The 27,394-nt window shown below is 50.1% G+C and overlaps 1 protein-coding gene across 6 annotated transcripts in view; it reads left to right on the top strand.

The window, feature by feature from the left end:
* The window catches only part of LOC119957506 (heparan sulfate glucosamine 3-O-sulfotransferase 1-like), a 31,431-nt gene extending 7,913 nt beyond the window's left edge, over window positions 1–23,518 (top strand). For all 6 annotated transcript variants that reach the window (XM_038785619.1, XM_038785624.1, XM_038785620.1 and 3 more), the window contains 2 exons: window positions 13,662–13,965; window positions 21,238–23,518. In XM_038785619.1, coding sequence (XP_038641547.1) covers window positions 13,798–13,965; window positions 21,238–22,032 — 963 coding nt within the window. In that variant the 5' untranslated portion in view covers window positions 13,662–13,797 and the 3' untranslated portion in view covers window positions 22,033–23,518. The remainder of the gene's footprint in view (window positions 1–13,661; window positions 13,966–21,237) is intronic.
* The last annotated feature ends 3,876 nt before the right edge of the window (window positions 23,519–27,394 follow it).

Here is a 27,394-nt window from a genome sequence, read left to right as displayed (position 1 = left end):
AGAGGTGATGCGTCCGTCAATTCACTCGAGACATGAGTAGAAGTAAACCGTAGCTTTAATCAACTTAGAACAGTGCCTGCCTGCGACTGAACCAATACTGAGAACCGCCTACAGGTCGACTGCTCTTTATGCCTCCCTTCAAGGGGAGGAGCCATGGGCGGAGCCCATACATGCCCCAACATGTTGGCCCATAGGAGAAACCCCCCCCCCCCAGGTGACAGACCCCCGCCCTCCCACCAAGACGGCCATCGCAGCCGCGGCGCTGAGGTCCCAGTGGTGAAACCATACGTGAACCATGCCAGTTGGAACCCGGCCGATTGACCTTGGAGGATCGCCGCGGGGCCTCTTTCAACGGCCCCCGACCAGCGCCGTGTCAACCGCGCGCGCACAGCTGGTGGCGATTCTGCGGTCACCGGGGAATCATGTGAAAGCATCGCGGGTCCGATGCTCCATTCTCTGCCCCCTCGCCGGGCGCGATTGCAGTGCGGCGGCTCGGAGAATCCCGGCCCATATTCTATTCCTGAAAGCTGGGTGTCTTAGGCGACCCTGCAGCAAGCCACATAAAGAAATGTTTGACCAATGGAGCCTCTTTAAGGGGGAGAGGTGGATAGGGTGAGCGAGCGGATTGACGCCCAAGGCATTCTCGTGGCTGCCACACGGGGGAAGCGGTTAAGGTCGGGGGGGGGGGGTGGTCACTAGGGCAAGAATGAGGGAGCGCAGAGAGAACAAGACTCAATATCAGCACCAGGACCTCAATCTGCCGATGGCACAAAGATAGGTAGGATGGTAGATTGTGAAGAAGACATACGGAGGCTATAAAGGGACAGAAAGAGGTTCTTCCACAGAATTGTATTGAACAGTTTGATACCTACCGGATTTCTGCATAAAACGACCGTGGCAGGACTTGAACCTACAATTTTCTGATATCCGCTCTGATAACCGAAGTCAGACGCCTTATGCATTAGGCCACGCTAGAGTGGGAAAAGACCTTATGGAAAAGTGTCCATTTTGGCAGCAAGAAGGAAAAAGAAGCTTATTATCGAGAGTTTGCAGAGCTCTGAGATGCAGATGGATCTGGGTGTCCTGATGCATGAATCACAAAAGGCGAGTATGTTGATACAACAGGTAATTAGGAAAGCCAATCGAATGTTATTGTTTATTGTGAGGGGGAATTGATTACAAAAGTAGGGAGATTATGCTTCAGTTGTGTAGGACATGGGTGAAACACATCTGGAATATTGTGTACAGTATTGGTCTCCTTATTTGAGTAAAGATGTAAATGTGTCGGAAGCAGTTCAGAAGAGGATTACTGGACCAACACCAGGAATGGGTGGGTTGTCTTCCGAGGAAAGTTTTGGAGCGGTTAGGTTTGTAGCTACTAGAGTTTAGAAGAATAAGAAGCGGCTCCAATTAAACATTCATATAATAACAATAATCTTTATTAGTGTCACAAGTAGGCTGACATTAACACTGCAAAGAAGTTACTGTGAAAATCCCCTCGTCGCCACATTCCGGAGCCTTTTCGGGTACACAGAATTCAGAATGTCCAGTTCACCTAACCTGCGCGTCTTTCGGGACTTGTGGGAGGAAACCGGAGCACCCGGAGGAACGCCACGCAGGGAGAACATGCAGACTCCGCACAGACAGTGGATGTGGAGAGGATGTTTCCTCTTGTGGGAGAATCTAGACTGAGGGCTCACTGTTTTAAAAATAAAGGATTGCTCATTTCAGACAGAGATGAAGAACTTTTTTCTCTGGGAGAGCTGAGGGTCTCTGGAACTCTCTTCCTCAAAAGGCAGAGTCTATGAATATTTTTAAGACAGAGTTGGATGGATTCTTGACTAACGATGGGGCGAAAGGTTATCGGGGGTGAAAGGTTATCGGGGGTCAGCAGGAATGTGGGGTTGAAGTTACGATCAGATCATCCATTAGGGTATTGAATGGCGGAGCTGGTTCAAGGACTCAGGGCTCCTAATTCGCATGTTTGTACGACGGGCCCAATGGGCCCTGATCTGTGATCCTTCTGATCCTTTGGGGAAAGTGGGGGTGAGATAGCAGATTCTTTAACCACACTGTGGGTGTACCTACACTACGTGGGCTGCAACGGCTCAGGAGGCCAGGTCACCAAGAGCAATTGGGCGTGGGCAATAAATATTCCACTGATGCCAAGTTATGGGCACAAACATTGCGAGAAAAATGAATGTTCTAAATGCGATCACATGAGGGTCAGAGAAGAGTGTCACACCTCTGCTGTATTATCTCATGAGCTTGGCGGAACGAGTGTGTGTATGGCTACATGAACACCCAATTTAAGTTAATCAACCACGCTCGTCATGTGGCTCATTTATATATGCTCCAGGCACCCATGGAATCAATAGACGCCCTACTGTGCAGAAGGAGTCCATTCGGCCCATCGAGACTACACCAACCCTCTGAAGGAGCACCCCACCTAGGCCCACACCCTATCCCCGTAACCCCACCTAATCTTTGGGTACAAATGGGGCAACTGTAGCATGGCCAATTCATCCAAACTGCTCATCTTTGGATCAAAGGGTCCTGTGCATTGCTGAAGCTTTGTGGGCGGCACGGTGGCACAATGGTTAGCATTGTGGCTTCACAGCGCCAGGGTCCCAGGTTCGATTCCCCGCTGGGTCACTGTCTGTGGGGAGTCTGCACGTTCTCCCCCGTGTGCATCGGTTTCCTCCCGCTGCTTCGGTTTCCTCCCGCAGTCCAAAGATGTGGTTAGGTGGGTTGGTCGTGATCACGGGGGGAATTGGGCCAAGATAGGTTGTTCTTCCAGAGAATCGGTGTGAACTCAATGGGCCGAATGGCCTCCTTCTGCACCGGAGGGATTCTATGATTCTAACTCTGGATGGAAAGTGATAGATGATTTTGGGAGTAACGGTGGGAACGTGGCCTCTAGGCAACCGGAGGAATGTAGGCCCAGGCACCAACTCAAATTATCCCAAGGGCTACAATTGTGTCCGTGTTGCCTCAGATACTTTTCTCTCTCCATTAATTCATTAATTGAGGTTGCTTCCAGCCTTGTGCTCCTTCATTAACATACACTAACTAATAAGTAGATCTTTATGATTGAACAGGCTAATGAGCCTCCTTCTGGCCTTGTTAATGCGCTATTGTGGTCGGCCCTTTCTCAAAGGCGTGAAGCTACATCGCCAGGCCTGAAGCTCCCCGTGCAGAGCTGCCACCGTATCGACTGATTACTCCATTTATTCGCGAAGGCAGCTTGCTCAGTGAGGGAGCTCAGGCCCTTTTGTGCGTGGATGGAACGCTAAGCATTTCCCAACAGCTTTGACAGTAAATAAATTGGCTTGCAGAGGCCCCCATTGAGAGCAATTTCAACATCCTCAGGACCCGCTCCTCTGAGGGCATGTCTTTGCCTCTCAATCTGGTACTTCGATCGCTGGTATCAGTGTTCAATTTTGCATGTCTGTCACGGCTGTTGCTTTAGTACAATCCACCTCCTATTTACTCCATCGCTACCTCTGGGCAGACTATTCGCTCTTGTAAAGCCTTGGCTGCAAAAACATCCGCTACGCTCATTTTCTGGGTGCTTCAGGCACCACCTTGCCCCCAAGATGAAGCGTGCGGCGCTGGTTTGACCCAGACACCATCACTTGCCAGCTCAGTATCACAGCTACCGCCCTCTCGCATCCTCGCCAAGCATGCCCTGCATTCCGCAGCAAGACGAACAGCCCCACCAGCACCATCGCCGACTGTCAATCCAGCCGCTGGTCAATTTCTACTGGCTGGAGAAGTGGATTTTGGTGCTCCCCCTCCCTCTCCCCCAGAACTGATGCCAACAGCAAGAGTGGTGTGCCCACATGCACGGCTGCATGGGATGAGCACACGTCACTCGCTCCCACACCTGGTTTGCAATCCCACTTGGACTGCAGCCTGAAGGAGAGAGAGAGAGATGACAAAGAGTAGGACGAGCTGCTGGAAGAGGGAGGAGGAGCAGTGGGAGGGGAGGGCTGGGGAGAGAGAAGAGGTTGAGGGGCGGAGAGAAGCACTTTTAGAAAAGCATGTGGCAAGGTTGTTGGGGGAGTTATCACCTGTAGTTGAACAGCTCCAGGGTCCCAGGTTCGATTCCGGCTTGGGTCACTGTCTGTATGGAGTCTGCACATCCTCCCCGTGTGTGCGTGGGTTTCCTCCGGGTGCACCGGTTTCCTCCCACAGTCCAAAGATGTGGAGGTTAGGTGGATTGGCCATGATAAATTGCCCTTAGTGTCCAAAATTGCCCTTAGTGTTGGGTGGGGTTACTGGGTTATGGGGATAGGGTGGAGGTGTTGACCTTGGGTAGGGTGCTCTTTCCAAGAGCCGGTGCAGACTCGATGGGCTGAATGGCCTCCTTCTGCACTGTAAATTCTATGTAATCTATGTAGCTGTGAGGCATTCAGTGGATTTGTACAGGTCAAGTTTTGCAATGATCAGAGTGATTGTTAGGACAGTTTGGGAGGCACTGTGGCACAGTGGTTAGCACTGCTGCCTCACAGCACCTGAACTCGGGTTCAATTCCGGCCTCGGGTAACTGTGCGGAGTCTGCACATTCTCCCCTGTCTCTGCGTGGGTTTCCTCCGGGTGCTCCGGTTTCCTCCCACAGTCCAAAGATGTGCAGGTTAGGTGGATTGGCCTTGATAAATTTCCCCTTAGGGGAAGTGGGGTAGTGGGTCGAGGTAGAGCGCTCTCTCGGAGGGTTGGTGCTCAATGGGCCGAATGGCCTCCTTCTGCACTGTGGGGATTCAGGTGTACGCATTGGCATGGCCGGGCCCTGGCACGTCACTCAGCATGGGCACCCCGAAGGCCGTGACAGACGTGACTGAAAGTTCACTGGACTCCAGAGCATTATGGAGCTGACTTTTTATTGTAAAGTTTCATTGAGCTCCAGACTTGCTGGTCTGACAAGGTTCTTTGCCCAGGCTGCGCACAGTGGCATTATTCTACACCCAAGACACCAGCTCGAGGCAGCTGGCTTATGCCTCCTGTTAAGATTGGGCACCTTCAGAATTTTAACGGCATCGTCTTTGCATCATTCCGATTGTAAGCACTCAATCAATTTGAAGTGAACTCAAGGGTGGCGACGCGTTGAATAAACTGCCACTTTCATCCATCCAACACACTCCCAGATCTGCTTTGCACTCAACAGGGCCTCTGCTACACACTTGGCAATGGCATTCGATCGGAAGACTGTGAAAACATTGCAATATCTTGCTCACGAACATCAGGGAACTGATAATCACATTTGCACGTTCCGGCCACAGAAAGGCACTTAGCAATTATGGGGACAAAGTTGTCCATTGCCACACACAAGGCGGCCAGATGCAATATTGTTGAGCAAGATTTTTTCCGAGCGGTGTTCTGCGGACCCTTGAGGCTCCGATTGACATATCCGGGAGGGGTTCACGGACAAAATGTGTGCGGTTGGCGGCACGGTGATTAGCACTGCTGCCTCGCAGTGTCAGAGACCCGGGTTCGATTCCCCATTGGGTCACTGTCTGTGAGGAGTCTTCATGTTCTCCCCATGTCTGCGTGGGTTTCCTCCGGGTGCTCCGGTTTCCTCCCACAGTCCAAAGATATGCAGGTTAGGTGGATTGGCCGTGATAAATTGCCCTTCAGTGTCCAAAGATGTGCAGGTTAGGTGCATTGGCCATGTTAAATTTCCCCTTGTGTCCAAAAATATGCAGGTTAGGTGGATTGGCTGTGCTAAATTGTCCCTTAGTGTCAAAAGTTTAGGTGGGGTTACAGTGATGGGGGGGTATTGGGCCTCGGTAGGGTGCTCTTGCGGAGTGACAGTGCAGTCTCGATAGGCTGAATGGCCTCATTCTGCACTGTAGGGATTCTATGATTCGGTGATTTAATTTATTAGATTGAAGTTGGTCATCCAGCGCAGTATTGAAAACCCATATTCTTCAACAGGCTCTTCAAAATACCTTTGCACTATTAACTTCTCACAGTACTGTCAAACACACAGTCAATCAAACACATAATCCTCCTAGGAGCAGATAAAACTGTCACGCAAAACTTATGGGCCCCTTGACAGCTGGCTCAACAACCCTTGCTGAGCCGAATCTGTTCAGTTGGGTTTGCACCTCAGCCAAGCATTCAAAATGGGTCACGATGGCACAGCTGTATCAGCAAAGCCGCTAGAACTGGAAAATTTAAAACTTTTTAAGTAGTGGAGCAGATGGCCGTCATACGCCCTATTACATTATGACACGTAAAGGTGTCCACAGCTTTTCAACTCACCTGCAAAAGGTTTCCAAATCCAGTCTAGGTTTCCCTCATGGGTCAAGACTCCTTTGCAATGTTCTGAACTGTTTCTCCTCCCAAAATGGGCTTGTTTTCATGGAAATAGGAGGGGGTCTAAAATGTCCAATTCTACAATGGAGTCGAAACAGGCGAGAATGCGGGGTTTGTTACCTGTTCCTTTTTCGCACACCACTGGGAAAGGAGGAGGGAGTTCTGGAATCGAGTCCTGCCCGCCATTTTAAACTCCCACCCACCTCCATTCCGACACAGATGCAGGAATTAAAATCCCTACGGGTAAAATTGCGGAATAGCAAAGGTTTAAGCCTCTGGCAGGGACAGTCCACATATCATCCGTGGTTGAGTTGTGTTTAGGAGTGGGAACGGATGGTGTTAACACGATTAAAGTTGGTTCTTGTAGCTGATACCAAGACACAAGGGAGTGTATTGACTTGTTCAACCTCCCAGCTCTTCTCCCACCCAACCCAGTGTCCCAGCTGTCCCCTATTTATATGGGCTGAAAGACGATTAATGCCCAAAACCTGTTTCTCTCAATCTTAACAATGTAATTGACATGAACAAAAGGTAACAATGTAATTGACAAGACATAAACACAGACAGAGTGGAGGGACGCGGAAACCAAATGGGATTACAATGGGGCATTAAACTGTGCATTGACTTGAACAGCACAATTGGCGATGATACTCGAGAATCAAACATGTCGAAGAGCAGAGTAAGGACATAATAATGGAGAAAATAACGGGGCTTAAGACTGCCCAGTTTCTAGCCCAGATTATGAAAAATATGAGGTGAGGGAGTTACAGAAACGTTAGTCGTAAATAATGGCTGCCTCGTGATAGGACAGCACTCAATCCCTCAAAGGCTCAGCCCACATGATGTGTGATACTTGCGTAGTTCAGTACAGTTCTAAACTTTTGTACTCTATTTCTTTAATGATAAAGCCGTATGTATTTGCAACTATTATCAAAGCAGGCAGTATTGGAACAACCCAGCAGGTCCAGCAGCATCTGTGGAGGAAAATTGGACAAATACTTCAAGCAGAGAACCTGCAACGATAGGAGAAGTGAGTTGTGCAGCGGAACAAACTCTTCAAAAGGACCAGCACAGACTCGATGGGCCAAATGGCCTCCTCCTTTCCGGTCTGTGCAGCGTAATTCTGGGTTTCCTCTTGCTGGACAGAGAAATGACTTGAGTCCGGGCCAAGCTGGTGCTGCCCTCTAGTGTCTCAGCTCACACTTAACAACTGGTCATTTGGCAATGTTTGAGTCGTAGCCCAATTGCGACTTCAAATGCACCCAGATGCAAGAATTGTGTGACTCCCATTCATGAGGCAATTTTCAAACAGGACAATAGTTAGCACTCACATTAACATTCGTATCACGGCGGCGCAGTGGTTAGCACTGCGGTCTCACAACACCAGGGACCCGGGTTCCCGGCTTGGGTCACTGTCTGTGCGGAGTCTGCACGTTCTCCCCGTGTCTGCGTGGGTTTCCTCCGGGTGCTCCGGTTTCCTCCCACAAGTCCCGAAAGACGTGCTTGTTAGGGTGAATTGGACATTCTGAATTCTCCCTCTGTGTACCCGAACAGGCGCCGGAATGTGGCGATGAGGGGATTTTCGCAGTAACTTCATTGCGGCATTAATGTAAACCTACTTGTGACAATAAAGATTATTATTATCAGATGAAGCATCTGCTTCTGACCTTAACTCTCTCCCTATGTTATATATTATTGTATTCTCTGTAAATATATGTGAAGAGCTAGGATTTAATTAGGAATTAATTGGTATGTGTAAGTGTTCCAGGGGACCACATTTCACGGTCGCACTCGCGACTGATGTGACGTATAGCAGAACCAGTTCAAGGAACCAATCTGAATGCAAGAGACGTCCCAAAGTGTCCCAAAACGCCAATGATGTGCTTTTTGAGTCAAAGCTGTGATCCTTGGAATCCCTACAGTGCAGAAGGAGGCCACTTGGCCCATCGAGTCTGCACCAACCCTCTGAAAGAATATCTGAGAGATGTTGGGAACATGGCATCCATTTTGTGCCCTGCAAATGATTTGTTTCAACAAAGGTGATTGAGGGATAAAGATTGGCCAGGACTCCGGAGCGAGCTCATATAGAGAGGGTCTATGGGCCATTCAGCCTTTCAAGTTCATGCTGGCCCTCCCAAGAGGAACTAAGCTGGACCCATCCCCGTGTCCTTTCTCCGATAACCTATCAGATTCATTTTCCCTTTCTGAACTCAGTGAATTTCCTGTTGAAAGCCTCGATTGAGCCTGCCACCCATGTCCTTTGAGGTGGTGAATTCTAAATACACCGCACCTCACGTTGCCACTGATCTCTAGCCAATCGTCTTCAATCTGTCCTCTGATTCTCGCTCCTTCCACCAATGGGAACAGAGTCTCCCTATCGACTCTGTCTCATGCTTTAAATGCCTTGATCAAATCTCCTCAACCTCCTCGTCTCCAAGGAGAACAGTCTCAACTTCCCCAATCTATCCCCATAACGGAAGCTCCTCAACCCATGAACCGTTCTGGTGAATCTTGTCTGCGCTCTCTCTGAATTTGTCACATCCGTCGTAAAGTGTGGTGCCCAAAACTGGACCCAGTAAGGCTGCACCAACATTTTATAAAGGTTCACAATAACATCCTTGTCTCTTTGTCCTCCCAGCCTCAATTTATAAAAATCGGGATTCAACCTTTCAAACTCTAGCGTTGCAGCAATGAGGTCCTCTGGTGGGTTTTTTAAAATTGCGACTGACTCGTGTTTGAGCTAGACAAATGCCTTTGTTGTTGCGATTTAAATGGGGCAATAATTTAAAATAAACACAGCCCAACTGCGGCCAAACAGTGAGACGACATTCCTATACAGACACTGGAAACAATGCGTAACTCCAATGCAGCCTGAGGACAAGACAAGGTTAATATTGAATTCGATTGGACTGCTTCCCATAAAGTCCAGCCCAGGGAATTATCCACCATGTTGATTATGGAATCAGAGGAGATGCCCCCCAATCTATTTCAAACCGTTGTACTTCCTGTTTACAACCTGCTTAATGCACCAAACAAGGGCACATCCAAAATAGCGTATTTGACTCCCTGGGCGGGATTCTCCGTCTGCCGATGCCGAAATCGGGACAGGCGATTAGGCGGAGAATCAGTGCCATGGTGCGGCCGTGCCAATCGGTGCCATGGTTGTCCAGGACGGCTCTTTGCGGCCGTTTTCACGAACGGTGAGAGCAGGTGTGATTGCGTTCGTGAAAACGGCCGTAAAGGCCTGGGAACTCGGCCCATCGGCCTGGGGAGAATCGCTGTTCGCCGTAAAAAACGGCGAGCAGCGATTCGTGTCGTGGGGTGGGCGTGGGGGGGGGGGGGAGAATAGCGGGAGGGCGGGAAAAATGTCGGGAAGGCCCTCCCGCTATTCTCCGACCCGTCGTGGGCAGCGGAGAATCGCGCCCTTAGTCTCTGAAACGGAGCCCCTTAGATCTAATCTCCCTGTGAATCCTGACATATTTCAGTGAAACCAGGGGTGTGGGGCGAGTGACGCAATTATCAGGCGATGTAATTAAGGAGCACTTTGTTGGAAACCAGAGCCTGAGGAGATGAGACACATGAAAGAGAACTTCAACCGAAGCACAAATAACCATTCAAAATTCCCTGGTGCACCCGATACGATTACATCATCCTGTCATACACTTTCGCCCCAGTGTATCTCTAACCCCTCCAGGATTTGATTGGATTTGTTTAAGGAGAACCTCACTAGGGCTGGATGGGAGAGGCAGTGGGAGGATATATTGATACTGTTCCAATCAAGTTATCAGTGAAGAACTGACGCCTCTCTCTATCGCAGTCCTGAGTTGCGTATATCAGAGTTTGAATCTCAAATTGGCAATTGAATTGAACTGTGTACAGCTGGGTACAAGAAATAGGTTTCATTACGTAAGCAAGCATTACCTCTCAACCTTACTCGGGAGAAGGTGCAGAAATTATAAATGAAAGGTTTAAAATGTACAAATACGTCACTGATGCAAATAGAATTCTGCAGAGTATTGAATCTTAAAGATCTGGCCAAGTCAAATAACAAAAAAGTTAATCACGGAGCGTCCAAGATTCCTGGTCAACAGTAGCTACTGGTTTAATGGGGACAGTGTTTTTTTTAATTCATTTATGGTGGGCGCCGTTGGCTAGGCCAGCATTTGTTGCCCATTCCTTAGTGTCCTTGAGAAGGTGGTGGTGAGCTGCCATCTTGAACCCCGGCAGTCCCTGGGGTGCAGGTAGACCCACCGTGCTGTTAGGGAGGCATCTGGAAGTTTAGATTCAGAATTCCGCTCCACGGGTTGCAGCAGTGAGGTCTTCTGGTGGGATTATTTTCCCAACTTTGGTAAGTGAGGTTTTAGAAGAAATATGGGGGGGCGGGGGGGGGGGGGGGGGGGGGGGGGGGCGGGGGAGTGGCTGAGTAAGGCCCTGTGACGGTCTCTCTGACTAGTCTATCCAGTATGTTTTCACCCAAGAGCTGGATTGCGTAACCTGTCTCCATGGAATCTTGGTCTGTGTCCTATGCAAATGCAACATAACTGCTGTAAGCCAGTGTCCATTGCTGTGGGGAAGTACACATGTATGTCCAGGCTAGGACATTATAATGAACATTTTATGTAACTCATCCTCGCAAGAATGTGATGAGATGAACCCAAAGTGATAGGAGGCTGATATGGACCCGAAGAGCAATTGGACTGAATGTTTTCTTTTTCGATGATGTACTTCTCTGTAACTCTCTATAATCTAATATTCCAATATGGTCATCTTCATTTCTCACTGGGAAATGTTTCTTAAAACAAGCTTTAAACCTAAGGAGCCTTGGTGAGTTGCTGCAGTGCATCTTGTAGATGGTACACACGGCTGCCACTGTGCGTCGGTGGTGGAGGGAGTGAATGTTTGTGGATGGGGTGCCGATCAAGCGGGGCTGCTTTGTCCTGGATGGTGTGGAGCTTCTTGAGTGTTGTTGGGAGCAGCACTCATCCAGGCAAGTGGAGGATATCAAAAATTAAACTGAGTTAGGGGTCCCACGGCATATCGCTGGCAGGGGGGGAGGGGGTGGTGAGGATGGGGTTGTGTTTCCCCAACGCACAGAGAGCGAACCCATGGACCCCCATGGCATCGCCAGGTACTACCTCGGCACTGCCTAGCATCAAGCGGCTAGTGCCCAGCTGGTGCTGGGGTGTGCCAGCATTGTGCCTGGGTGTTGCCAGGTGAATGCCAGGGAGAGCCATGGTAGTGGCTGGATTATGACAGGAAAGTGTCAGTTTAATGCCAGGGGAGAGCCAGGTAGTAAGCAACGAACAATACGGCGCAGGAACAGGCCCTTCGGCCCTCCAAACCTGTACCGGCCATGATACCACCCTTGGCCAAAACCCTCAGCCCTTCCTTGTGCCGTATCGCTCTATACCCATCCTATCCATGTGTTTGTCAAGATGCCTTTTGAACGCCGTTAATGTATCTGCTTCCACAACCTCCCCTGGCAACGCGTTCCAGGCCCTCACCACCCTCTGTGTAAACAAACCTGCCTCGCACATCTCCTCTAAACTTTGCCCCACGGACCTTAAACCTATGCCCCCTGGTGACTGACCCCTCCACCCTGGGAAAGAGTGCCTGCCCATCCACTCCATGCCCCTCATAATCTTGTAGACCTCTATCAGGTCCCCCTCAACCATCTTTCTAATGAAAACAGTCCGAGTCTATTCAGCCTCTCCACATAGCTAACACCCTCCAGACCAGGCAACACCCTGGTAAACCTCCTCTGCACCCTCTCCAAAGCCTCCACATCCTTCTGGGAGTGTGGCGACCAGAAATGTGCACAATATTCCAAGTGCGGCCTTCCCAATGTTCTATACAACTGCAGCACGACTTGCCAGGGAGAGCCAGGGTAGTGCCCGGAGAGTGTCAGAGAGGCCAGGGTAGTGCCCAGTGATAAAGGGGCCAGGATAGAGCCCATTGATAGAGGGGCTAGGATAGTGTCCAGGTAGTGACAGAGGAGCTGGGACAGTGTCCAAGTAGTGACAGAGGAGCCAGGGCAGTCTCCAGGTAGTGGCAGAGGAGCCAGGGCAGTGTCCAGGTAGTTACAGAGGAGCCAGGGCAGTACCCAGGTAGTGACAGAGGAGCCAGGGCAGTGCCCAGGTAGTGACAGAGGAGCCAGGGCAGTGCCCAGGTAGTGATAGAGGAGCCAGGGTAGTGCCCAGGTAGTTACAGAGAAGCCAGGATAGTGTCCAGGTAGTGATAGAGGAGCCAGGGTACGGGGGGGGATGAGGGGACAATCGCGTAATGCGCTCACGCCAACATGAAACGCGACTCTTGTCGTCCCATTTCTGAACTTCCACCAAACCCCGTTTCCCTCCCCACCCCCCCGGTCACATCCTGTGCTCGCTGACCCACACCATCTCCCTGTCAATTCAGCACATCTTGATTTTGAAATTCTCACCCTTGTCTTCAAAGCCCTCCATGGTCTCATCTCTCCGTATCTCCTCCCCAACCCTACACTGTTCCGACATCGCTGCTCTCCTCTATTACCGGCCTCTTGAGCAGCCCCAGCAATTTTAATCCCTCCCCCACTGGCTTTCAGCTGCCTGGGGCCCCCGAGCTCTGGAATTCCCTCACTAAACCTCTCCGACCTCCCTACCTCCACCCTCAAAACCTACCTCTTTGACCAATCGATCACCTGACCTACTATCTGTTGATGACCAAGTGCTGGAAAATGGAATTAGAATAGATAGCTGTCAGGCGGCACGGTGGCGCAGTGGGTTAGCACTGCTGCCTCACGCGTCGAGGACCCGGATTTGATCCCGGCTCTGGGTCACTGTCCATGTGGAGTTTGCACATTCTCCTCACATCGGCGTGGGTTTCGCCCCCACAACCCAAAGATGTGCAGGTTAGGTGGATTGGCCACGCTAAATTGCCCCTTAATTGGGAAAAAAAGAATTGAATACTCTAAATTTATTTTTTTTAAAAGGATAGGCGCTTGATGGCTGACACAGACACGATGGGCCGAAGGGACTCCTTCCGTGCTGTAAGCGTCTGTGACTCCAGAGTGTCCACTCTTGGCTCACTCGGTGGTTATTGGCTTTTTAAATCCTTCATGTGGCTAGTTTCTAATGTGACCTTTGACCCAAGCTGAGGAAAACGCGTACCATGACTTAAATTTTAGAATTCAAAATGGCCGACACAAAATCACCAAGGATGAGGCGCATTTGTAAAAATCTTCTGATTGACAGCAATATATTCCAGCTCCATAATTTGGCCCAAACGGCTGTGTTCTGTCTTAGCTGGTACCATGCAAGGCCCGACAATAACCCTGATGCTTTGACTTTTGTTTCCACTTGCAGCTTGAGCTGGACCGTGGGCCTTTCTCCCCGGGTGTCGACGGGGATTTTGGACAGTAACACCATGGCCGTCTTCTGTGGCGTGTCCTGCTGAGGTACTGCTGGCTGGAGACTTGCCCCCCCCCCCCCGTCGCTCCTCATGTTGCGGTTAATTGTTGGAGGGGTGATCATTCTCCTCGGGGTACCTCTGCGACTGTCGGATGGCAAGCCTACGGGCTCAGCGCTCTCAAGCCCCCGACGCCAGGCCAGCCTGCCAAGTCTGAGGAAACACCTCCAGCCCTTCCTGGGTGTGAATTTCACACGCAAGGTCTGTATCTCGTGACCCTTCCACTGACTACTTTGGTCGACTCCTGAAGCTGACCAGGCTGAGACTGAGATTCTCGCCATGTGACGATCACATGATCCCTTTTGCTCCCCTTAACTAACACCCCAAATACCTCACCTTCCCTCACACCCTCCCGCCACCCATAAACAGATCCTTGAATACAGGCAAAAACAGAGACCATCTTACATAAAATCCCTCCTCTGACCCTCGAAGAGCAAATTTAATTTTCTCCAATTGTACCATTCCCCCAGCCACACCTACTCCTTCAAAAGCACCGCCGACCCCCAATAGAATTCACCGCCGGGTGATATTAAAGGGGCAAAGGCCACGACATCAGCCCCCTGCCCTTATCACCAAGGGACACGGCGCAATCCTCACCCCCACGATCTCCGGCGTTGTCTCGAAGATCCAGGTCCAGAATCCCCCAAGCTTCGGGCAAGACCCAAACATATGGACATGATTCGCAGGCACTTGCACACCTCTCACATCTGTCCTCTACCTCAGGGAAGAACCCAGTCATACAATCCCACATAATATGGGACCTGTGCACCACATTAAACTGTATCAGACTCATCCTGGCACAGGATAGTCTGCTTCTCTATTTCAAACAACCATCTTCCCTTCCCTCAACCCGTCCTGACTTGTCAATCTATCCATCCTTGGCAGCTGAGGGAACGAGCGGAGCTCCTTGCGCACAAAGTCCCGCTCCTCTATGCAGCTGAATTCACTCCCCCCTCGGCAGCTGTCACTTCTCCTGCTCCTCTTCCTGCCTCGTGAACCTCCATAAGACACAGGAGCAGAATTAGGCCACTCAGCCCATCGAGTCTCCTCTGCCATTCAATCTTGGCTGATATTTTTCTCATCCCCGTTCTCCTGCCTTCTCCCCATAACCCCTGATCCCCTTATTAATCAAGAACCTATCCATCTCTGTCTTAAAGACGCTCAGTGATTTGGCCTCCACGGCCTTCTGCGGCAAAGAGTTCCACAGATTCACCACCCTCTGGCTGAAGAAATTCCTCCTCATCTCTGTTTTAAAGGATCGTCCCTTTAGTCTGAGATGGTACCCTCTGGTTCTAGTTTTTACTACAAGTGGAAACATCCTCTCCACGTCCACTCTATCCAGGCCTCGCAGTATCCTGTAAGTTTCAATAAGATCCCCCCTCATCCTTCTGAACTCAAACGAGTACAGACCCAGAGTCCTCAACCGTTCCTCATACGACAAGCTCTTCATTCCAGGGATCATTCTTGTGAACCTCCTCTGGACCCTTTCCAAGGCCAGCACATCCTTCCTTAGATACAGGGCCCAACACTGCTCACAATACTCCAAATGGGGTCTGACCAGAGCCTTATACAGCCTCAGAAGTACATCCCTGCTCTTGTACTCTCGACATGAATGCTAACATTGCATTTGCCTTCCTAACTGCCAACTGAACCTGCACATTAACCTGAAGAGAATCATGAACAAGGACTCCCAAGTCCCTTTGTGCTTCTGATTTCCGAAGCATTTCCCCAATTAGAAAATAGTCTGTGCCTCCATTCCTCCTTCCAAAGTGCATAACCTCACACTTTTCCACATTGTATTCCATCTGCCACTTCATTGCCCACTCTCCTAGCCTGTCCAAATCCTTCTGCAGCCCCCTTGCTTCCTCAATACTACCTGTCCCTCTACAGATCTTTGTATCATCTGCAAACTGAGCAACAGTGCCTTCAGTTCCTTCCTCCAGATCATTAATGTATATTGGGAAAAGTTGTGGTCCCAGCACAGACCCCTGAGGCACACCACTAGTCACCGGCTGCCATCCTGAAAAAGACCCCTTTATCCCCCACTCTCTGCCTTCTGCCAGTCAGCCAATCCTCTATCCATGCCAGGATCTTACCCTGAACACCATGGGCGTTAACTTATTTAACAGTCTCCTATGCGGCACCTTGTCAAAGACCTTCTGGAAATCTAATTAAATCACATCATCATAGAATTTTCATAGAATTTACAGTGCAGAAGGAGGCCATTTGGCCCATCGAGTCTGCACTGGCCCTTGGAAAGAGCACCCTACTTAAGCCCACACCTCCACCCTATCTCCATAACCCAGTAACCCCACCCAACCTTTTTGGACACTAAGGGCAATTTAGCATGGCCAATCCACCTAACCTGCACATCTTTGGACTGTGGGAGGAAACCGGGGCACCCGGAGGAAACCCACACAGACACGGGGAGAACGTGCAGACTCCGCACAGACAGTGACCCAAGCCGGGAATCGAACCTGGGACCCTGGAGCTGTGAAGCAATTGTGCTATCCACAATGCTACCGTGCTGCCCACTGGTTCTCCTTTGTCTACCTTCCTTGTTACCTCCTCAAAGAACTCTAACAGATTTGTCAGACATGACCTCCCTTTGACAAAGCCGTGCTGACTCAGTCCTATTTTACCATGCACTTCCAAGTACTCTGCGATCTCATCTTTAATAACGGAGTCTAAAATCTTACCAATGACTGAAGTCAGGCTAACCGGCCTATAATTTCCCGTCTTCTGCCTCCCTCCCTTCTTAAACAGGTGTTATATTAGCCATTTTCCAATCCTCTGGGACCCTTCCAGTGATTCCTAAAAGATCATCACTAATGCCTCCACAATCTCCTCAGCTATCTCTTTTAGAATCCTGGGGTGTAATCCATTCGGTCCAGGTGACTTATCCACCTTCAGATCTTTCAGTTTCCCCAGAACCTTCTCCTTAGTAATGGTCACTGCACCTCTGCCCCCTGGTTCTCCTGGGGCTCTGGCATCCCACTGGTGTCTTCCACCGTGAAGACTGATGCAAAGTAACTATTCAGTTCCTCTGCCACTTCTTTGCTTTTAAACATACTCAGTGGCTGAGCATCCACAGCCCTCTGGGATAGACAATTCCAAAGATTCACAACCCTTTGTGTGAAGACATTTCTCCTCACCTCAGTCCTGAGCATCTCCCTCCCCATTTTGAAATAGTATCCCCTGGTTCCAGACTCCACAGGGCAAACATCTTACCTGCATCTCCCTGTCTATCCCGTTGAGTACTTTCTCGGTTTAGAACATAGATCATCCAGCGCAGAAGGAGGCCATTCGGCCCATCGACCCACTTAAGCCCTCACTTCCACCCTATCCCTGTAACCCAGTAACCCCTCCTAACTTTTTTGTCACTGTTGGCAATTTATCGTGGCCAATCCACCTAACCCGCACGTCTTTGGACTGTGGGATGAAACCGGAGCACCCGGAGGAAACCCACGCAGACACGGGGAGAACGTGCAGACTCCGCACAGACTGTGACCCAAGCCGGGAATCGAACCTGGGACCCTGACGCTGTGAAGCCACAGTGCTATCCACTTGTGCTACCGTGCTTCCCGTGTTTCAATGAGATCACCTCTCCGTCATTGAAACTCTGGAGATTACAGGCCCAGTTTCCCCAATGTCTCTTCATAGGACAGTCCCGCCACCCCCCGGGACAAGTCTGGTGAACCGTTATTTCACTCGCTCTGTGACAATAATTTCCTTCCTAAGGTACAGGGACCAGAACTGCTCACAGTGCTCCAGGTGTGGTCTAACTAAGCTCCGAGACCATTGAAGCAGAACCTCACAACTCCTGTACTCAAATCCTCTTGTGATAAAGGTCAATTACTATTAGCCTTCTTTTTTTTAATATAAATTTAGAGTGCCCAATTCATTTTTTCTTCCAATTAAGGGGCAATTTAGCGTGGCCAATCCACCTACCCTGCACATATTTGGGTTGTGGGGGTGAGACCCACGCAAACACGGGGAGAATTGAGGGGTAATAGATATAGGACAGAAGTCAGAGGTGGGTTTTTTACGCAAAGAGTGGTGAGGCCGTGGAATGCCCTACCTGCAACAGTAGTGAACACGCCAACATTGAGGGCATTAAAACATTTATTGGATAAGCATATGGATGATAAGGGCATAGTGTAGGTTAGATGGCCTTTAGATTTTTTCCATGTCGGTGCAACATCGAGGGCCGAAGGGCCTGTACTGCGCTGTATCGTTCTATGTTCTATGTTCTAATGTGCAAACTCCACACGGACAGTGACCCAGAGCCGGGATCGAACCCGGGACCTCGGCGCCATGAGGCAACAGGGCTAACCCACTCCGTCACCCTGCTATTAGCCTTCTTAATATCTTGTGTCGGGGCTGGTTTAGCTCACTGGGCTAAATCGCTGGCTTTTAAAGCAGACCAAGCAGGCCAGCAGCACGGTTCGATTCCCGTACCAGCCTCCCCGGACAGGTGCCGGAATGTGGCGACTAGGGGCTTTTCACAGTAACTTCATTTGAAGCCTACTCGTGACAATAAGTGATTTTCTTCTTCTTCTGTTCTGATCCCCCCTGGGCTGGTGGAAGGTCAATTCCAGCCCCACTTGACCCGGAATTGAAATGAATAAATAATTCTTCAGACACCTTTGGCCCTTGGCTGCGTGATCATTATAGTCTCTGGATTTAAGCACAATTAGGTTTATCATCAATTTGATTATTGTATTGTTGCTTCCGCCATGGTAACACTTCAGCCAATCAGAATTGAGTCGCCAACCAATCAGAACCACCCCTGCCCCCTTTTAGCTTCTTGTTCTGTTTGAAACCTTCTTGCCTTCTGTCGAGGTGAGTGCCCGATGAAAAGCTGTGGCAACATGGATCTATTTTCAGCGAGATTCATAGAATTTACAGTGCAGAAGGAGGCCATTCAGCCCATCGAGTCTGCACCGGCTCTTGGAAAGAGCACCCTACCCAAGGTCAACAACTCCACCCTATCCCCATAACCCAGTAACCCCACCCAACACTAAGGGCAATTTTGGACACTAAGGGCAATTTATCATGGCCAATCCACCTAACCTGCACATCTTTGGACTGTGGGAGGAAACCGGAGCACCCGGAGGAAACCCACGCAGACACGGGGGGGGGGGAGAACGTGCAGACTCCGCACAGACAGTGACACAAGCCGGAATCGAACCTGGGACCCTGGAGCTGTGAAGCGATTGTGCTATCCACAATGCTACCGTGCTGCCCAATTCAAGTCCCGTACAAGGCCGGTGGTGGCTGGGGAGAAATCTTGGGCCCTGGTACTTCTGCTAACAGGGTCCCATATTCCCCGCCCTCCGTCACTACGTTAGCAACTCCCCTCGGTCATTATTTATGCCGTCTCACTCACAGGAACATCACAGTCGCAGTGACACCTGCTCTCTATCCTCTTCCTCCCAGTGAATGATTTATCCCTTACCGCAATCCCTCTCTCGTGCTCTGCTACCCCGTTGTTTACTGATTCTGAAAAAAAAGCATGCTTTCACAACTTTACACCCGGGCCCCTCTCGAGTATGGCCCTTCGGTGTTTTAGACATAGCTGGGGATGACAAAAAGAGTCGACAGAGGAATGGAGGCGTGTAAGTGAGTGGGCGAAAACTTTGCATGGAATATAATGTAGGAAAAGGCAAACTACTTCACTTTGGTCAGAAGAATAAAGGAGCTGAATATTGTTTAAATGGAGAGAGAGTGCGGAAAGTTGCAGCACGGAGGGATTTGTGGGTTCTCAGGCATGAATAATAAAAATCTAGCGTGCAAGGGCAGCACAGAGACAGTTAGTACTGCTGCCTCGGGGAGGCGGCACGTGGCACAGTGGTCAGCATTGGAACTGCGGCGCTGAGGACCCGGGTTCGAATCCCAGCCCTGGGTCACTGTCCGTGTGGAGTTTGCACATTCTCCCCGTGTCTGCGAGGGTTTCACCTCCACAACCCAAAGATGTGCAGGGTACATAGAACATACAGTGCAGAAGGAGGCCATTCGGCCCATCAAGTCTGCACTGATCTACTTAAGCCCTCACTTCCACCCTATCCCCGTAACCCCTCTTAACCTTTTTGGACACTAATGGGCAATTGATCATGGCCAATCCACCTAACCTGCACGTCTTTGGACTGTGGGAGGAAACCGGAGCACCCGGAGGAAACCAACGCAGGCACGGGGAGAACGTGCAGACTCCGCACAGACAGTGACCCAGCGGGGAATCGAACATGGGACCCTGGAGCTGTGAAGCAGCAGTGCTATCCATGTGCTACCGTGCTGCCCAAAATGTCCTTCAAGCCGGAATCGACCTAAAGATTTCCGGCTTCTGCAGTCCTCTGCTCTACTATCTGAGCTATCGAAGGCGCTAGGTAGATGGGTTGGCCATGCAAAATTGCCCCTTAATTGGAAAAAAAAATAATTGGGTGCTCTAAATTTTATTTAAAAAGTACTGCGGGTTCGATTCTGGCCTCGGGTGATTGTGTGGAGTCTGCACGTTCTCCCCGTGTCTGTGTGGATTTCCTCCGGGTGCTCCGGTTTCCTCCCACAGTCCAAAGATGTGCAGGCCATGATAAATTTCCCTCAGTGTTCAATGGTTGGATAGGTTACAGGGATAAGGTGAGGGATTCGGCCGAGGTAAGATGGTCTTTCAAAGGATTAGTGCAGAGACAATGGGCCAAATGGCCTCATTCTGCAATGTCGGAATTCTATGATTCAATGTTCAGCAGGTAATCGGGGAACACAAATGGAACGTTGGCCTTTATTTCTGAGGGAATGGAGTCTAAAAATAGGGAAGTTTTGCTAAAACTATACAAGGTGCTAGTTAGACAGCACCTGGAATACCCGTGAACAGTTTGTTGCCCTTATCTAAGGAAGGATAGACTGGTATTGGAGGCCGTCCAGAGAAGGTTCACTCGGTTGTTCCCGGGTATGGAGGGATTTTATGAGGAGAGGTTGAGTAGGCCGGGGCCTGTTCTCATTGGAGTTTAGACGAATGAGAGGCGACCTTATTGAGACATTGAGGATTCTCAGGGGGTTTGACAGGGTCGATGCTGAGAGGTTGTTTCCTCTTGTGGGAGAGTCTAGGACCAGAGGGCAGAATCTCAGAGTGAGGGGGCATCCATTTGAGACAGAGATGAGGAGGAATTTCTTCTCTCAGAGGGGAGTGGAATTCTTTACCACAGAGAGCTGTAGAGGCTGGGCCGTTATGGTCAACGCCGAGAGACAGAGTTTTAATCAGTAAGGGAAATCGAGGGTTATAGGGATAAGATAGGGAAGTGGAGACATCAGATCAGTCATGATCTCACTGAATGGCGGAGCAGACTCAATAGGCGGAATGGCCGACTTCTGCTCCTTGTCTTATGATGTTATGGCGTTTGTCCTCTTCCCTTCCTCCCCAGGCCTTGCCCCCATAATGCCAAGCGAATGTACTAACACATGACAAATTTGTCTCGACAGGTCCCCCAGACCATTATCATCGGGGTGCGGAAAGGGGGCACACGGGCCCTCTTGGAGATGCTGAACATCCACCCGGATGTCGTGGTGGCCAAGGCCGAAGTCCACTTCTTCGACTGGGACGAGAATTACCATAAGGGCCTCGCCTGGTACCGTGCGCAGATGCCAGTGTCTCTGCCCAGCCAGGTCACCGTGGAGAAGACCCCTGGCTACTTCACCTCTGCCAAGGCCCCCGAAAGGATTTACAGCATGAACAGCTCGGTCCGCCTGCTGCTGATTGTCCGCGACCCCGCAGAGCGAGTCCTATCCGACTACACCCAGGTGCTGTACAACAGGAAGGAGCGCCACAAGGCCTACGAACCGGTTGAAGACATCCTGGTGCGGAGCGGGAAATTGAACAGCAGGTACAAAGCTGTCCAGCGGAGCCTCTACGATGTCCACCTGGCGGCCTGGCTCGAGCGCTTCCCGCTGCGCCAAATCCACATCGTCGACGGAGATCTCCTGATCGCGGATCCGCTGTCGGAGCTGCAGAGGGTGGAGAGCTTCCTCCAGCTGCCCCCTCGCATCCAGCCCTCCAACTTCTACTTCAACCAGACCAAAGGTTTCTACTGCCTGCAGAGCGCGGGCCGCGAGCGGTGCCTCGACCAGTCCAAAGGGCGTCCGCACCCTACCGTGAACGGGACGGTGCTGGCCCAGCTCTGCCGCTACTTCCGTGCGCACAACGCCAACTTCTTCAGGATGGTGGGCAGGACATTCCGCTGGTGCCTGTCGCAGGGCGAGGGGGAGCTCATTCACTGAGGGGCTGCCGTGGAGCTACCCTGGCCAGCCTCTTGACAGCGCCATCGACAAAAAAAGAGAGACGATCGAAATTCGTAGCGTTGAAGAGACCCAGGGGAAGATCTCCGAGTCACATCCACCACAGGAACCGTCACGGGCGGGACGGACAATTTGACGGCTGCTTAAAGGCCCGTTTTCGCCAGTCGAGAAATTCCGGCCTTTGGGTTTGCCGCTTTGAAAAGGGGCATTTTGTTGGCGGGATATGGGCGGAACCGGACAATTCCTGCCCATCCCTAATTGCCCTCGGGGAGAGGGTGGCGAGCGCCTTCCCGGGGGTCAATTAGGGGCGGGCACGGAATGCCCAGCGGCGTCCACATCCCTCAAACAAATTTTTCAAAAAAAAGAAACGAGATGGAACTCCCTCTGTTGACCGAGGAACGTTTTGGGATTTCTTAAATCGCCGCCTTGTCAAATGAGATGCGCAGCTGGGCCGCAGAGGGGGGGGGGGGGGGGAATTCTCCCGGCGCTTCATGGTCAGTGGGCTTGAGTTTGGGTCGGTGGTTCTCTGCATTTTGATTGGGAGTTTCCACAGGCCAGGCGGAATGAAGGGACAGGGCCCTAAAGCTTTACGGCTTCCTCCTACTGTAACCAGGCCAACACCGAGCGGGAGTCCCGTTCTAAAAGCACAAATCTGACAGGGGTTTCGAGAAATGTGCGTGCAGGGGAAAGTGCAAAAATTGGCGGGTTCTATTGAAGAGTAGTCTACGTTTGCCTCTGTCAGACAGCAGAATCTCACTGCCTGTTCATATGTATTTCACTTTCCTGTCGGTGTTTTGGAAGCAGGTTGAACCTTTTTAACTCATTGGCACAGAATCACAGAATTGTCATTGACTCACACTAGCTCCTGGTCAAGGAATGAAATGAAGTCGGCTTCAAATGAAGTTACTGTGAAAAGCCCCTAGTCGCCATATTCTGGCGTCTGTTCGGCACCTTGATATTCAAATTCACATCCTTCTTTTCAAATCCCTCCATGGTCTCATCTCTCCGTATCTCCTCCAGCTCCCACAATCCTCCGAGTTATCTGCAGAAGGAGACCGTTCGGCCTATTATGTCTGTACTAGCTCTCCAAACAAGCCTCGAGACTCAGTGCCAATTTCCTACCTCTTGTACATTCTGTCTATTCAAATCATCCAATGGCTTCTTAATGCCTCGATTGAACCCGCCTCCACCACACTCCCAGGAAGTCCATTCCAGAGCCCAGCTACTCGCTGTGTGGAGAACTATTTTCTTAAATCACTTTAAATCTGTGTGTCCCCCCCATTCTCAATCCTTTTAGGACTGAGAACATCGACCCTATCGACTCTGTCCAGCCAGGTTTCGAACAAAGGGCGGCGCAGTGGTTAGCACTGCTACCTCACAGCGCCAGAGACCCCAGGTTCGATTCCAGCCTCAGGTGACTGTCTATGTGGAGTTTGCACGTTCTCCCTCCGTGTCTGCGTGGGTTTCCTCCGGCCGCTCCACAGTCCAAAAGATGGGCAGGTTATGTGGCTTGGCCCTGATAAATTGACCCTTAGTGACCAAAGATGTGCAGGTTGGGTGGGATAGAGAGAGAGAGTGGGAGGGTGCTCTTTCGGAGGGTCGTGCAGACTCGATGGGCCGAATGGCCTCCTTCTGCACTGTCGGGATTCTGCGATTCCATGACTGGGGTGGTAGACATGAGCAAAACGTGGCACAGAAAGTTACACTTTGTCCATTCCACTTGAAGTACATGTTTAACAGCGTCTTTATTACTGGCAAACAGCCACTGTGCATGCACATCCTCATTCTGCCACAGAACAGAATGACTTTTATTGGTTCCATTTTTCCTGCAATGTCTTCACCGTTCTGTAACTGTCTCAGTTTTGTGTCAATAAATATTGCACTGACTTCTTTCAGGTTAATTAAACATAAGCCGGGCTGATATTGAACATTAAAAATGACTGGCACTGTCAAATCGCTCTGTCTTCAAATCATCTGTGGAAGAGCGATACCAACACGTCATCGACGATTGACAACGAGCTTTGTGAGGAGATCGTTGAGGAGTTGAGCGAAGATGTTAGTTTTAAAGCAGATAGGAGAGGTAGAGAGGCATCGAGGAGGGAATTCTAAAGCTCAGAGTCCCGGGCAGCCGAAGGCACAGCCGCCAATGGCGGAACGATTAAAATACGGAGATACGGAGACCATGGAGAGATTTAGAAACAAGGATGAGAGTTTTAAAATCAAGATGCTGCTTGACAGGGGGTAGGTCAGGGGTGATGGGGGGAAACGGAGTCATGGTGCGTTAAATTATGGGGCAGTAGAACTTTGGATGCGGTCACGTTTCCAGAGGGTAGAATGTGGGACGCCAGCCAAGATGGTTTTGGAATAGTCGGGTCTGGAGATCACAAAGGAATGGTTGAGGGTTTCAGCAGCAGACAGCGATGGATGGATGTTGAAGGAGAAGGTCAAAGAAGAAGGGCCGAATGGCCTATTCCTACTCTTATATTCTATGTTTCTATGTCAGAGACTGAAAACAGTCTGAAACAGTTGGCAGAGGGAGCATGGGATGTAGATCAGGATGGATGCTGAGGGGGGGGGGGCACAAAATAATGGGCAGAATTGTCCAGTCCCGCCCGCCTCCGCGATTGTAAACTCCTCCCCCCAATCAATGGACGTTTAACGTGCCGGTCAAATTCCCTGTACTGCCCGCGGCACGTGGGACCAGAGGTTTTCCGCCAATGGCTTTGGCCTCCCCGTGTTAAATCGGAGGAAATTTCTGTTCATCCAGTACCGGATGTTGGATATGCAATGCGACCAATCGTAAAGTAGGCGGTAAGTCGAGAGAGGGTCAGTATACGCGTGTAACCGGATGATGTTGGCGAGGGTGCAGAACAATTCGAAATACGAGGGATCCAAGGATAGATTCCCTGTGGGAATGTCAGGTAACGGGTGCAGGAGCAGGAAAAGGATTTGATAGTTAAGAATAGGACGGAGAGAGAGCAGTCCTACCCAGCTGGAGAGGCGTTGGAGGGAGTTAGTCAGCTATGTCACAGGCTGAGAACCAGAAGATAGGAACAGTCCCACTGTCACAGCTCCAAGCGGTACCAATTGTTCTTGCTGAAGGCCAGTTTCAGTCCTATGATGAGAGGGATTCAAACTGGGGAAGGTGAGCACAAATCTGGGAGACGGCAACACATTTAAGGACTTTCGAGAGAAAGATCAATGGTAGATATTTTCACAGACAGGAAGGGTCAGTCAAGGATTTGAAAGAGGTGCATTTTGGTGACTTTGGACCTTGAAGGTTTGAGCATTAGATCTCTGACTTATTCTCATATTTGGTCCTCTCTGCTCTCTACCGGTCCCAATTAGTCAGCGGTATTCCATTAACGATCCGGAAGAAGGAACTGAGGGCATTGTTGCGAAGTTTGCAGATGATACAAAGATCTGCAGAGGGACAGGTAGTATTGAGGAAGCAGGGGGGCTGCAGGAGCACTTGGACAGGCTAGGAGAGTGGGCAAAGAAGTGACAGATGGAATACAAGGTGGAGAAGTGTGAGGTTATGCACTTTGTAAGGAGAAATGGAGGCATAGACTATTTTCTAAATGGGAATAGTCTCAGGAACTCAGAAGCACAAAAGGACTTGGGAGTCCTTGTTCATGATTCTCTTCAGGTTAATGTGCAGGTTCAGTCGGCAGTTAGGAAGGCAAATGCAATGTTAGCATTCATGTCAAGAGGGCTAAAATACAAGAGCAGGGATGTATTTCTGAGGCTGTATAAGGCTCTGGTCAGACCCCATTTGGAGTATTGTGAGCAGTTTTGGGCCCCATATCTAAGGAAGGATGTGCTGGCCTTGGAAAGGGTCCAGAGGAGGTTCACAAGAATAATCCCTTGAATGAAGAGCTTGTCGTATGAGGAACGGTTGCGGACTCTGGGTCTGTATTCGTTGGAGTTTAGAAGGATCTTATTGAAATTTACAGGATACTGCGAGGCCTGGGTAGAGTGGACGTGGAGAGGATGTTTCCACTTGTAGAAAAAACTAGAAGCAGAGGACAAAATCTCAGGCTGAAAGGACGATCCTTTAAAACAGAGATGAGGAGGAATTTCTTCAGCCAGAGGATGGTGAATCTGTGGAACTCTTTGCCGCAGAAGGCTGTGGAGGCCAAATCACTGAGTGTCTTTAAGACAGAGATAGATAGGTTCTTGAGTAATAAAGGGGATCAGGGGATATGGGCAGAACGGGGATAAGAAACACATCAGCCAAGATTGAATGACAGAGCGGACACGATGGGCCGAGTGGCCTAATTCTTAGGGTCTGATGGTATTCTGTGCAATTTACAGGGGCACAATCTTACACCAATCTGTCCATACATGTTATTCAAGGGCATTGAAACCCTTGTACTGAAGAGTTCCGATAATTGAAGTTAAATCTGATTTAATAATATGGAACATTTTATAAATTGTCTATTTCTGAGTACCATGGACTTCAGGACATCAGGCTTTATCAATTTCTGTCGACTAATATCCCAAATTCAGGGAAACCGTACCTGAGGCTTGAAGTGACATGAGGCATGGTGGCCTTCATTGCGAGAGGATTTGAGTATAGGAGTAGGGATGTCTTGCTGCAGTTATACAGGGCCTCGGTAAGGCCACACCTTGAGTATTGTGGGCAGTTTTGGTCTCCTAGTTTGAGGAAGGACATTCTCGCTATTGAGGGCGTCCAGCGAAGGTTCCCTAGGCTAATTCCCGGGATGGCAGGAATGACGTATGAAGAAAGACGGGATCGGCTGGGCTGGTACTCATTGGAGTTTAGAAGAATGAGAGGGGATGTCACAGAAACATAAAATCCTGACGGGACTGGACAGGCTAGATGGGGGAAGAATGTTCCCGATGTTGGGAACGTCCAGAACTAGGGGCTACAGCCTAAGAATAAGAGGTGAACCATTCAGGACTGAGATGAGGAAGAAAGTCTTCTCTCAGAGAGTTGTGGACTTGTGGAATTCTCTACCACGGAAAGCTGGTGAGGCCGGTACGCTGGATATATTCAAGAGGGAGCTGGACATGGTCCTTGCGGCTAAAGGGATCAAGGGGCACAGAGAGAAAGCGGGAGTGGGGATACTGAATTTGCATGATCAGCCATGATCATATTGAATGGTGGTGCAGGCTTGAAGGGCCGAATGGTCCACTCCTGTTCCTATTTTCTATGTAATGAAATCTCACATCTTCACTGCAAACTGGAGTGAGGAGGCTACAATATTCGTTGATTAAAGTTGTACTGATTATTCAATGCGCAGGTTCCAGTTAAGCCAAACTGCAGAAAATAATTATTACGGGTCTTTGCTCATTGAGTCTGTGCTGGCCCTGTCAT

The sequence above is a fragment of the Scyliorhinus canicula genome, chromosome 26 (genome assembly GCF_902713615.1).
Source record: "Scyliorhinus canicula chromosome 26, sScyCan1.1, whole genome shotgun sequence".
Classification (NCBI taxonomy): Eukaryota; Metazoa; Chordata; class Chondrichthyes; order Carcharhiniformes; family Scyliorhinidae; genus Scyliorhinus; species Scyliorhinus canicula.
Note: the sequence above shows the minus strand (reverse complement) of the source record. Positions and strands in the feature narration are given on the sequence as shown.